The 13,406-nt window shown below is 34.5% G+C and overlaps 1 protein-coding gene and 1 long non-coding RNA gene across 14 annotated transcripts; one reads left to right on the top strand and one right to left on the bottom strand.

Moving 5' to 3' along the window:
* The first annotated feature begins 334 nt into the window (after positions 1–334).
* On the top strand, positions 335–5,176 carry LOC137725925 (uncharacterized). 13 transcript variants are annotated; one of them, XR_015955911.1, is made up of 8 exons: positions 335–371; positions 1,168–1,220; positions 1,311–1,366; positions 1,954–2,096; positions 2,422–2,472; positions 2,563–2,773; positions 2,897–3,195; positions 4,018–5,176. It is a non-coding gene; the product is annotated as an uncharacterized LOC137725925 (long non-coding RNA). The 13 variants fall into 13 exon arrangements; XR_015955907.1 differs by lacking the exons at positions 335–371; positions 4,018–5,176 and adding exons at positions 489–561; positions 678–760 and having other exon boundaries at positions 2,563–3,869; XR_015955904.1 differs by lacking the exon at positions 4,018–5,176 and having other exon boundaries at positions 2,563–3,869.
* Positions 5,177–6,095: 919 nt separating this feature from the next.
* On the bottom strand, positions 6,096–7,790 carry LOC148691226 (uncharacterized). The gene is made up of 3 exons (XM_088684666.1): positions 7,641–7,790; positions 6,624–6,758; positions 6,096–6,531 (listed from the first exon to the last, which is right to left on the bottom strand). Exons 2-3 carry the CDS (start codon positions 6,694–6,696, stop codon positions 6,341–6,343), a joined length of 264 nt encoding a protein of 87 aa, XP_088540792.1. The 5' UTR covers positions 6,697–6,758; positions 7,641–7,790; the 3' UTR covers positions 6,096–6,340.
* Between the last annotated feature and the right edge of the window lie 5,616 nt (positions 7,791–13,406).

Genomic DNA, 13,406 nt, shown 5'->3' with positions numbered 1-13,406 from the left:
CAACCACATCATTTGGTTTGCAAAGTTGATTTAAAAAATTGATCTCCCTAACATTACCTTTAGTATAATTAAGGTTTCCATCACAATGATCCCTAAATTATGCAAAATTACTTTAGTCTAAAGAAGGAGGCGAAATTGCACTATAGAAATGAACAGTGTTTTCTACATTTCAGTTTATTTACAAGATTGCCACTATGGTGAAGGCGGCTGGGTTAGTTCGTTTTGGGCTGTGTTTGCTGGGCTTACCTCAATTGTTGATGAGGCCGGCCCTTTGGGAGTTCAAATGATGGGAATGCCCATCTAGGGTTAAGATCGGACGGCCCGGATTAAAAGTTAGGAAATTTTAAGCTTAGAAAAGCCTTGGTTTCCTGGTGAGTTCTCCGGCCGATTTGGAGTAGGTAATTTTGTGATTTGCAGTTTATTTTGGGAAATGATTGATGGGTTTGCAGTTCAGTTTACCATTTCCAGAATATTTGCAGTTTATTTTGGGGGTTTACACTAAAATTGAGGAAGCACATATGAACGCAAAGGCTCGAGGATGTACAACTTGGATATGATAGGGTACAAGCTATATGACATTTCTGCAAATTTAGTTTTTTTTTTTCTTTTCATTTTAGGGGTTGTTTTTTACTGTTTAGTTTTTGGGTTTTGTCTAATTTTTGTGGTCTGCTTTATAGATTGTTGTCTTTGAAAGCTTCTTTCCAGCCTTGAGCTTCTTGCCTGGTGCCTTCTCATTGAGTATTGGAGCATTAAAACACAAGTGTGTGTGTGTTTTATCTTTGTATTTATTTTGTGCTTTTTCTAACCCATCAATTTCGTTTGAGTCAACCAAATAGTCCCAGCTTGCAACTTATGTTGTGAAGTATTATTGTCTAAAAAATTAAGTATGCATGTATATTTTATGTGTGTACGCGTGCACACCTCTGCATGGTGTTAATCTCTTTGGGTCATCTATATATGTGTAGACATATCTGTGTGTGTGTGGAATGCAACATATCGGATTTAGGTTATACTGTGCATAGTTTTATTGTCTGTTGTTATTTGCGCTATACCATTTCTATGCAGGCTCTGAAAGTTATTCATGAGCTTTATAAGCACTTTCCATAATTTAAGCAGTCTGTTTTGGGTTCTTTTTCATTGTGTCTGTTTTGGGTTCTTTTTCATTAGGTCATTAGCTACTGATTAATGGAGAAACGAGGACCATGCCACTGCGAGAATTTGTAGTTTGCAACTTTCATTGGTTATTATATTTGATTGAGTTAAACTTGGATTTTTGGATTTTGACTTTTTCGTTTGTTTCTCTGTTGCAGAGTTGACTTCATTTCATTCCAGTAACTCTAAATAGGTCCAAGAACTCACTGAATAGGTAATTGTCTTATATCTTCTTCTCTCTTTGTGTTTATATTTATTTTTCCTGAGTTGTGTTCGAATATGACAAACAAGAACTACAAAGGCAGCTAAGAATATCCAGCGATCCATTAACAGTTGAACAATTAATTGGCTATATATCTTGGATTTGCAGCGTTTTTGTTTCGGAAACGTGGGAGACTTTATGCATCATGTATATCTGCAATGTATATCCCTTATATATTTATTGTACAAAATATTAGTTCGCTTACACTTTAATTCTATTCATGGTTGTGGTGTCTTTTCAGGGTAAATGGTTTATATTGAAGTCTATTGATACTGCAATTGAATTCTATTCAATAACACTTTTAGTTATTTCTGCTCAAATTTTGGTATCTAGAAACGCTTTTAGCCTTAGCAAAGCATTCCCAAACACACTCCTTAAGTTGATCAATCATTTGTTTTGTTCAACATGGCAAGTTGCTCTTTTATATTTATGTGTATTTGTTAAAAATTGAATCAATTGATTAGGATGAGAACTTCAGTTTTGGGTTTTGTTCCACAAGGACCCTGGTTGGTCATTTTATCTATGTGTGAATTTTGCAGTGAAATTAAGGAGTGGATTAAGAAGACCAAGTAAAGAAGAGGCGTGGTTTTGTTTTGATTTTCATCATCCAATATGTTAAATTTATTGTTAATTTCAGGGTACTACCAGCTTTTTGCCGGCTCAGATTCCACACTTCAGAAAGGTATGCCTCTAATTTATGATAAATTTTGCCAGTTTGCTTCTCTTGATTTGGAAAGGTACGACTCCAATTACTTTGTTTTCCAAAGCCATCTTAGCATCTGCATCCCCAATTGTAGAACAAAAGCTAATCCAATTGCTAATCTTAGCATTTGCATCACCAATTCACCATTATCTTTCGCTTTTGAGTGCCTTTATCGAATAGAGGGTAACAATGTAGTTTTATATCTTCAATATACAAATATCATCACTGTTTTCTTTTCTTTACTAAATACGTGCATAATCTGTGGTTCGTTTGAACTTTGATATATGTCAAACTTATAATACAGGTACTGGGACGTTGTTTGGAACAGAGCTGGAGGTGACAATGTGGTGGAAAAGTAAGTCCTCTTACTTTCCTCCCTACCTACCTAGCATACTACATAATCTTTCCAACTTTAACTAAAATTATATCCACAACTCATTTGCAGGATACAAGGACTGGATATAGAGTAATGGTTTAATAATGGTTTTAGAATGGTAAATGATTGCAATTAAGTGCAATTATGGCTTCTTGCTCTGTGTTTGTTTATTGGGATACCTATTTGTGGTTTTCTTATAGGTCCCTAATGTGAAATGGAAAGATGTTGGCGGTCTTGAGAATGTGAAGAAATCGATTCTGGATATTGTTCAGAACTTCAGGTATGTGCTCTTTGTATCTCTATTGCTTAGCTTTTATGAAGCTAATCCCAATAAGATCCATCGGTTTGATTCACTTTAGTTTTTATAATTCTTATTTGTTCGCATTTCCTCATGTTCATGCAGGACAGTGCATCTTTCCAAAGACTTGATGGGCAACTACCTTCATTACCTATTCAAGGGGCCACTTTGGTATCATCCGGAGCAGGCACAACGCTACAGAATAATCCCTTGAATATACTCAGCTCTTAGTTTCCAAGCCAACCCCCTTCGATGCAGATCAGAGATACTCGCGTTTGCAGCATGATGGCTTGGTCTCTAGGCGTGAGAAGTCAATGACTCATATGCAAGAAGATAAGCAACAACTGAGAAGATGCAGTTCTGGCGCCGAAACCCTGGGTTTTGGCAAATGCAACAATTATATGGTTTGTTCCTTTGGTTTTTTTGGTTTAAAGGTGTTTAATTTGATGGTGTTTTTGATAAATTGTTGAATATATTGTTAGTTTAGTTATTGATTGTATTGAGTGGTGGTTTATGCTTTTGGTATTAAGTAGTTTTTTCATATCCCTGAACTCCTTTTTAGGTAGAGAAACGTGAGTTCTTCTAAGGTGTTTAAGTGAGTGTCAATCAGAGAGTATTTTGTTCGAATATCTGTCCAAACAAAAAATTTCTTTGGAATGAAATAAATGAAACTACTTTTGAGACTCCCACATTTGAGATGTGTATTGGTTCTGAAGGTATAAGACCAAAAGTTACATTTTCATTCCCATTTATAGAAATACAACTTGCAGATTTAGTTAAATGTATAAAATGACTAGCATGTGAATTTGTGTACAGTTAAAAATAATCTTATCCTTAAGGATTATTGATTGGGTAAATTTGGTTGAGTAAATTTAGGGTTATTGATTGGGCTAATTTGGTTGATTAGTTGATCTGATTTGGATGGGTTTGAGGGTTAGTTTCTAGGAATGTTCCATTGGTGTTCTTTTTCTTCTACACAGTTACCAAAATCTCAAGTCCCCATTTGATCCTTGAGTACGACCCAATCATATTTGCTGTAATACAATCATATTCTTGAGGTTTGGATTTTTTACTCTCATGTTTCTGCCCAATCATATTTGCTCATGTTTTCGCTGTTAGAAAATACATGCATGTTCTCTAAACTAAAATACACTTCTCAGATGCTGTGATTATTCGATTGGATTTTCCTTATTTACCTTCATATAATGGTGGGTTTAACTTTTCAGGTGAAAGTTTTTACACAACCTCATTACTTGCAAAATTTTGTTCAATCAACATTCAATGACCCTGCCATCAGATCAAGTTAAAGCTACGAGTCACTACCATACTATTTTCGTCACTTTTTATTCCTTTGCTGAACACAATGGAGTGAATTGTCTTCATTTGCTTTCTTGCATTTGAACTTACGTATGTTCTTACCTGACATTTGTAAGCTTTTGATTAGTCATGAAATATGATACATTTTCTGTGTGTTTACAAACTTATGACATACAATCAGTTTCTTTTTGGTTGGGTTGAAATGATATTGATTGTGCTGTTATAATTAGTTAAATGTATAAAATGACTAGCATGTGAATTTGTGTATGGTTGAAAATAATCTTATCCTTAAGGATTATTGATTGGGCAAATTTGGTTGACTAAATTTAGGGTTATTGATTGGGCTAATTTGGTTGATTAGTTTAACTAATTTGGATGTGTTTGAGGGTTAGTTTTTAGGAATGTTCCATTGGTGTTCTTTTTCTTCTACACAGTTACCAAAAACTCAAGTCCCCAATTGATCCTTGAGTACGACCCAATCATATTTGTTGTAATACAATCATATTCTTGAGGTTTGGATTTTTTTACTCATGTTTCTGCCCATTATACGTTTCTGCCCAATCACATTTGTTCATGTTTTAGTTGTTAGAAAATACATCCATATTCTCTAAACTAAAATACACTTGTCAGACTTCTGTTTCTTATGGAAACAAGTGTCCTGCATGTTTTTTGCTTTGCACGTTTGTGCTTGAAAACTTAGATGCTAGAATAAGAACGTAACAGTTTTTATGTTTTTTTGTCAACTGCTAAAACATCTGCCTAACCTACAGGATATATATTTTGCCACCTTAGATTAATTTGGTTCTCACTAAATGAATCAAAGATCACAAGACTAGAACCATTGGTTTCCCAAAAAAGTTGGTTTTTGAATATTTTCATTTATGCTTTCAGTTCTTGGAATGGACTGCCTGTAATCCCAAATGAGCTATTGAACAACTCTTTTGCTACGTTGTGTTTGCAAATCAATATTTAGGCTAATAATTGAAGGCTGATTCTTTTTTTTTTTTGAAAAATGTAATCTGGATTCTTATACTGTGGTGATTATTGTGGTTTTTAGGTGAATTTTTCGAGTGGAGGAGAAGGGGTGGGTCGGGGCTTTAAATTGTTATTCTCAATTGGTATATAAATATTTAAATGTGCAAAACATGGATATCATGGAAGAATTCAAATATTTTTCCTGCATTAGGTTGGAGAGCATGATCATTTTCTGTTTGCACATCACATATGTTCTTCCTACATTAGTATATATCTCAAATTTCTCTCAATTGCTAAGGGATTTATTTTCTTTGGAAATTTCAGAAAGTCGGGTTGTTGGAGGAAGAAGCTGGTTTGTTGTCATTTTTAGGTATATAATCATGTGCCCTGATAGCATATTCAAAGCCAATTTAGTTATATGGATTTTTTATTTATCTTTCTAAAGCTTTTGTGCCTAGATTTTAAATATGTGATTGGTAATTACTTAGCTCGATAATTGTCAAGCATATGATCGCTATTCATGAATACAAAACCTTCATTCACAGATCACAAGTATATTATGAGCTATTTAGAAATTCGGCATTTTCGTCATCCAATTCAATAGCATTTGGGATACTATGCTAGAATTCTATTACAGCTCCAGCTAACAGATGTGAAGCATGAAGAATCTCTTTAGGAAGTGTTAGCTAATCCGGTTAATTGGTCAACAAAATTAGCCATTTTTGTCTTGTAGATTGGATAACCTAGGAAGAATGTTAGAATGATTGATCATATTCGTTAGCCCTAATTTTTTTTATTGCATAATGATGGAATTGACGCGTCATTTAGTCGTAATAATTGATGTAATAAGTACGTATCAACTGCCGCATTCACTCATTTATCCCTCTGTTCATTAAGGTAAAATGTATCTTATTCATGCAGTTTGCTTCCTGTCCTCAAGTTCATAAAAAAAAAACATCCATCACAATTAACACAAAGACGCAAATACAACAAAATAATCGAAACATTGATATGCATATCAAAACATATGGATCATATCAATTATTAAGCAATTCTAAAGTTTGAGGACCAAGTGAGGAGCTTCGCGTGATTTAGAAAGCTACTTAAGACTTTGGAACGCTGCAGCTCAATTACTAGGCGACGCTTACTACATTTTGCTTTACATTGGAAGGTTTTTCTTCAACTAGACGATTCTATTTCTACAAAAGTCTTTTAGCCAAGCAATACCAAGCATTACAAGGACAGCTAAATCACCTGTCAGTCATCATTGCTATCACGACTTGACCATGTTTCTAGCAGCGAGAGAAGAAGCAGTGGGCCGAAAACTGGTGGAAGGGGCGGAGGCCTGCTGAAGGCGACCATTGGTTCGGTTTTCTCTTTTGTGACAGTATCTCCTTCCGCATTGTCGTAGTTCCCAAGTTTCTTTGGTGTTGAACTGGCCAACGTACCTAATTATAACACATGACACTAGTCAAACACAGAAATTGTTATAACATACAATTCTAATTATAAAATCCTCAAATGAGAGAATATATATTACCCCATGACCCTTTGATAGGGTAGAGTCGTTTGAATTTGATCTTTGAGGGCGATAATGCAGTTATTCCACGCATGTAGGCTATCTTTTTGCTGATCGTTTCACAATGGAATGGTTAATACTACGGAACCGACAATCCTGGAGCAAAGTGATGACATGGAAGATGTGTTAGAAAAGCCAGTTTTTTTTTTTTTTTTTTTTCTCGATGTTCTTCCCAATTCTCCTACACGGATCGACACACTCTATGATCATTCAACGTGAGAGAGTTCAGAAAAGGAAAAAAAATGACTTGTAAAGCACTATCACATCAACAATCATCATGCAAATCGTAAAATTTTGGAGACGGTTGATCAGATTCCTTGAAATTGAAAACTTCATATCGGAAGCATATGTAAAAGTACAACACAAGACAAGACAACGAACAAGAATCCCATGTTCTATAAAGCAAAACAAGATATTAAGGCTTCCTGAGATTTATTATACCATAATTAAACTCCAAAATTAACGATTTTTGCGCTTCTTTTGTTCATTCGCACTCTCCTCCCCTTCTTTTTATGCTTCGATTCTCCTTTTATGCATTCAATTATCAAAGCGCAGTACCGTAAGGGAGGAGTGCAAACGGATAAAACGAGAGAGTGAAAATCGCCTCCTGATAGCATTAACACAACATTTAAATGCAAACTAGAAAGAAAAATGAATATATATTTAAGCTTCAATTGCAACCAAGAAATAGGCGTAATATTTTGACTAAAATGTTTTAAGTAATAGAAAGTAAAAACTTGATAGTACGTTCCCAGTTGATCAAGTTAAGAATTGAAACAATAAACATTAAAAACATAATAAAATTAGACAGACAGTTAATTTCCAGTGACTCGAAGAACGTACAGTTAAGTAAAAATTATGGAAAACTTTAGAATGATGAGTGAATCTTAAAGTTCGTTGTTGTGATCAATTAACCAAATTAACCCAACAAAGTGATAGAGGAGAGATACTAATTAAGATTAGAGTTTGGTCTCGTACCTGCCTGTTGTGCTTCTCTTGACCGGCAACGAACATCGACACAAACAAAGAGAGAGAATTATGCGACAACGTTGTGGATGTGGTTCCAGTTCCAGAAGATATGGATGGCCAAAAGAAGGTTCGGGAAGTTTCAAGTTTCGAGTGGACGAGTCGTCGGACAGCTAAGGCACCTATAATGGGGATTTGCATCCTCTATTGAGCTTAAGAGGCTGAGCCTCCTAAGCAAAGCGCAAGGATCGTTGGATTTTGATCTAACGACTATAATTATTATAACTTTTAGATGGTTCTCCTATTTGTGGTCATTCATGAGACTTAGCCTCCTAAACTCAGGAGCGGATCCAAATCCCTATAATGGGATTTTGACTCGTTGACACGTGTGCACTTAAAACAGGAAACAAGTATCAAAACATCACGTAATTACATGGATTTTTTATTTTATTTTTTCAAAATGAGAAAAGCAATTGAATCAAACTGTATGGCCATCTTCCTAATACAAAAACGAGAATTGTTATTTACACTTTAAAAATTTTATTCTACATTTTTTATAATTATATTTTTCTTTCTAATTATAAAGTTTAGCGTGTAAAAAACAATTTCCTATAAAAAAAAATTAGAGGATTTTAACGAAAAACTCATAGTATTGTTTACTTTAACGAAAAACCATATTTTTACACTAAAAAATCAATATCAGTACTATTCACTTTACCCTTTATTTTGTCATTTTAGTTAAAACTCAAAGTTTTTAAACCATTTTCATTAGTTTTCCTAAAAAATTATGGTTCCAATCTCTTTCTTAGATTCCTTTTCGTTATTCGGGATTTGTATTAAAGTGGATGAATCTAAGTCAATCATTATGAAGAAATTGTAACAATGGCCCCACAACTTTAACTTAATTGGAGTAATGGTCTCTCAACTAAAAATTCATGAGCATTGGTTCCTTAACTCATCAAAACATGCTGCTATGGTCATTTTCGTCAACTCCGTTAGAACTTCCATTAAAATGAGTCATGTGTTTGCGCACGTGAAGCTGAATAAAAGGCAAATAAGGAAAACTAAATGAGAAAAATTGTTACAATGCTCTTTCAACTTTAATCCAGTTCGAAAAACAGTCACTCAACGTTAATCCAATTAGAGCAGTGGTCTCTCAACTTTAATCCAATTGTAGTAATGGTCCTTCCAACATAACTCATTTTGATGGAATTCTGATGGAGTTGACAAAAATGACTATAGCTGTACATTTTGATGAGTTAAGGGACAAATGGTCATGAATTTTTAGCAATGTTTTAAAGGACGCTAGGCGTTTGTCAAGCAACAGGTTGGGGCCTAGCGCCTAGGCGGCAAGACGGGCGCCTAGGCTAACTAGGCTGATTTATGTAAATCTATTATATTTCTTGTAAATAAGTGTCAGTTTATACTTAAAATATAAACAATTTCATCATAAACTACAAAATAGAATTATATATATATATATATATATATATTATGAAGTATTGGAACATAGTGAAAACATAGAGAACAAGCATATAATGTGTGTTCATTTAAGTCTACAACAAGTCACTTACAATTTATTGAAAAAAAATAAAATGCAAAATGAAAGTTATCTATTTTCTGTCTAAGTGAGTTGAAACTTAGGTAAGTGCCTAGGGTCTAGGTGGGCTAGGCAGGTGCATCAGTAGGATTATGCGTCATTTCTTAATTTTCAAATGTTTAGGCATTAATCGTGGCGGCGGCTCGTCACCTAGCGCTTAGGCGGCGTTAGGCGGGGATTTTTAGTTAAGAGATCATTACTCCAATTAGGTTAAAATTAAGAGATCATTTCTGGAATTTTCTCCTATTATTACCTTCAAGTACCTTTGATGAGTCAATTTCATATTATATATTTTACCCTATTCTTAGTATATTTTGATTAATATTTTGGAAGAATTTTGATACTTTGAATTGTATTTCCAATATAGGACTTTCGACTTCTTATGGAGCAAAACATTGTCAAATGAATGAATTTTGGAGTAATTCAAGTTGGAAGACGATCGTGAGTCACTTAGCTTGATTGTATCAAAATATCAGATTTTTCTACCAAGCGATGATTTTCTGGCAATAAAATAAAGGAGCAATGTGCAGTACTGGAATAATGACGTTTTGGGCTTGAATTGTGTTTTTGGAGCCCAAGATGACCTCAGATGGGTTCATGGCCTTCTGGAGATTTGTTCAGAACGTCCTGATCTTCAAAACAAACTATTTTGGGCCGGATTTGGAGGAGATTTGAGGCTAAAATGTAGTGGGAGATTCTCCTAGTTTAATTAGGGCTATATTTGATAAGATATTTTATTATTATTTGGTTTCCTAGTTGGAATAAGAGGCCTATGATTTAGGGTTTGTGCGATGACTTAGCAACTATATTGCTTGGCCGTTCTTAGTCTTTTCTACGCTTATTATTATGCAACTTTGGAGACAGAGAGCATTGCTAGGGTTCTTGGAAATTTTCTACTTTAAGGTGTTTTCATTTATTTTATTCTTAATAATATTTTCTGTGATTTCAATTATGAATATGCGTAACTAATTCCTTTTACTAGGGTGAAGCCTTGAGCCTTAGCATGAATATGTAATTTTTATTTAATTGCTTATGATTGATTGCATGCACACTTTGAATTATTAACCACTGTGATTAAAACTATCTAATTGTCTTAATGCCTAATCACTATTAGGATCTTTAGAAAAGTAATTTGATGCAATTTTGGTTGGAAGGTTCCCTGAAATTGGCGCTGGCTGCTTGTGATTAATAATTGTAATTTCACTTAGGATGAACACCACATCCTAAGGGTTGCATGGTTTTTCAAAGGGTTTTCATAAAGCATAATGAGTCTCTCGTGTTCAGATTTGATCCGAACGTTCGGGCGGATTGCATGTTAGATATACGTTCAATGTTGGAGGTTCCAAGTAGAATATGAATTAGGAAAACCTAACCTTCAAAGTGGCATGTGTAGATCATAAGTAATTGGTAAAAATACATAGGATTGCTAGGTGATGGTGGAATCCTAGTGCTTTCTTAATTTGATTTTTCCAAAATAGTTTTCTTTCCCCTTCATCTTTAATATTGCAGATTAGTTTATTTTTATTAATTAAATTCGTTTTAATTATGGTAGGCCATAAAAATCAATCATCTCAACATTTTGCTTTACAATAATTAATTAGAATTTGGTTGCTTCGATTTATTTAATAATCCCTATGGAGAACGACCTTGCGAGAACCGTTTACACTACAATATCCTTATCATTCTTGCAAGTATTATAGGAATTTTTAACCTGTTTGCATGTGTGGTAAATTACCTATCAACCTTTCTTCGCAACATGCTAATAAAGCTTCCTTCACTCCCAAGGGCCCACGGCTTCAAGGCCAAGCTCGAACTCCCTCTTAGATTTCCTTTGCCATCCCATATAGTTTCGAACCACCCTTCCAACTCCCCCTAGATGTTTCTGCCGTTCTCGCACAATCGCAATAGACTTTTAAATAACCAAAATCTGGTTTCATCCATGTAGCCTTCCAACTACCCCCAATTTCTTTAATTTCACTGCTACCCATAGTTTCCTCAACTTGCCGCAAATCACACCATTCTTTCCAGTCTCTGACTTTGGAATTAATCATGATGGTGACCAGCCATTTAACTCTTAAGCGAGGTCTAGACGGGGATTTTTAGAATCGTTATTTTGAAGTACTAAAGATCAAAATTAATCTTAACAATCTTAATATCTATTTTATTTAAGGACTTGATGAATGAGAATAAACAAATCAAAACAATATTATTAATTAAAAATGATGAATTATCAATCTAATTGTGTAAGGTGTGAGCATTTTTCACTTATTATAGTAAATGGCGAAATTTGTGTTTATTCTTACTGTGCAATAATTGACGGGCCAAATAGTTAAAAATAACACTAATACATATATTTTGGCAGTGTAGGTTTAAATCGTGTCAAGTTTCAATTTGTGCTTAATACTAACATTACAACACTAATCACATTAAAGCTTTGTTGTCTTGTGCCTCTTAATTTGCCAATCTTTCACTTAAACCACAGCTAGCATGCATGATGCTCATGTGGTTAGGTCCTTTATATATGGGGTTGGCATTCAATTTATGTTTGATGTGATATATGTAGTAATACAAGTAAAAATCAAAATAAAAGTTAATTACAAATTGATGGAAAACTATCAATGAAAGTACAAATTGATGGAAAAAACTACCTTTAAAAGGCCATACACAAGCCCGGTGGAAGAGGGAAGGTGCAAATTTTATGCGAAGAAATATCCATAGGACCGATATATTGATGGAGACAGGGAGTGTGCAAAGAAATATGTAAGATTCTACATGCTATCTCTCAACGAGTAATGCTATTTGTACACAAAATTTATAAACTAAATAAAGTGTTGTACCAATAAGAAATAAACACGTTAATCAACAATTAAATAATCATATAATCATCAACTTCCCTTGTAAGTTTACAAAATTTTATTTACACATTTAATCTCCCTAGCATTACCCTTTCTCCACAGCTGCCAAATCAATTTTATATGGGTAAAAGTCAATTAACTGGGCATTCGAAATCCACAAAGAGTGCCACGCTTTTGTGTTGGAGTAAAGTGTTTACTTAAATGGTAAATTTTTCTCGTCCCATTTTGTACCTTATGATTACCAGGCGTTTTGCAGTTAATTGGCATACAAGGAGCATTTTGGGAAAAAAAGTGGCGAGGAATGGTGAAAATATGGAGTAGAACGAGGATACCTGTGTTAATAATTTTTTGTAGCTAAAATTAACTCGCCGCTACCACCATTACCACCACCCACCCCTGCCCTGCGTTGTATTCCGCCTTGTCAATTTGGTAAATTTGAGAGCAAGTTGATGATTGTAAGCAAAATGCAGTGTTCAAAGTCAATGAAACCCTCTTTATATAAGAAAAGAGTAATGCTAATAAAATTTGCAAACAATACGATGTGCCATCAATAGATAATAAACATATTATTCAACATTTAAGTAATAATTCAATCATCTATAATCAAGTAATGTTGTTATACACACGTATTGTAGTCTACAGTTTGCAAGGCTTGTTGGGTTAGAATTAGGGCTTTTACTATCTCTTTTTTATGGGCCTTTGTTACTCATGGGGAAAAAATTGTAATAAAATCATTTTGAATGGACCTGAAGCCAATAAAATTACAAAACTTTAGAGGCAAGAGGGCCCTTTAGAGCATTTTTACCAGTTAGTGGAGGACAATGACAATTGAAGAGAAAGAGTAACAAAATTTCCCTCACTATTCACTCAGGTCTACATGTTTGGAAGGAGGAAAGACAAGGGCAAGGGCGATTACTATTCATAAACATTTTTTTTTTTTAATATTCTCTTCGTCTTATCCCCACATATCATTATCGCCGTAGATTTTTGAGTAATTTTAGACGTTTAATTTGTAAGTGTGTTGGACTTTGTAAGAATTTTGAAGTGTGAACTTTGTAAGTTTTTTTAATTTTTTGGAGTTAGATTAATCCTAGCTGTTGAATTGAACAATTTTTTGAAATCAAAGGCTCACAAAGAGCCACGTGGGTGGAGAAGTGGGAGACGTGGTGAACATCTTACGAGTTGGAACAACTCTGGGCTTCACATGGGGTTGGAGGGAGGGGGCTCGCTTGCTGGGCTTCAAGTAGGGCACAAGCCTTTGCAATTGTTGAAGGGTAGCTACCCTTGAAGTTGCCTTCAACCCAATTGCTTCCTATTTTGTGG

Source organism: Pyrus communis, chromosome 14, assembly GCF_041283825.1.
Source record: "Pyrus communis isolate YQ-2024b chromosome 14, ASM4128382v1, whole genome shotgun sequence".
NCBI lineage: Eukaryota > Viridiplantae > Streptophyta > Magnoliopsida > Rosales > Rosaceae > Pyrus > Pyrus communis.
Note: the sequence above shows the minus strand (reverse complement) of the source record. Positions and strands in the feature narration are given on the sequence as shown.

Excerpts from the sequence above, each read along its gene's own strand:
- LOC148691226 (XM_088684666.1), bottom strand. The coding sequence starts at position 6,696 with ATGCGTGGAATAACTGCATTATCGCCCTCAAAGATCAAATTCAAACGA. Across the intron at positions 6,532-6,623 it reads CCCTATCAAAGGGTCATGGG|GTACGTTGGCCAGTTCAACA; the intron begins GTAATATATATT and ends TGTTATAATTAG.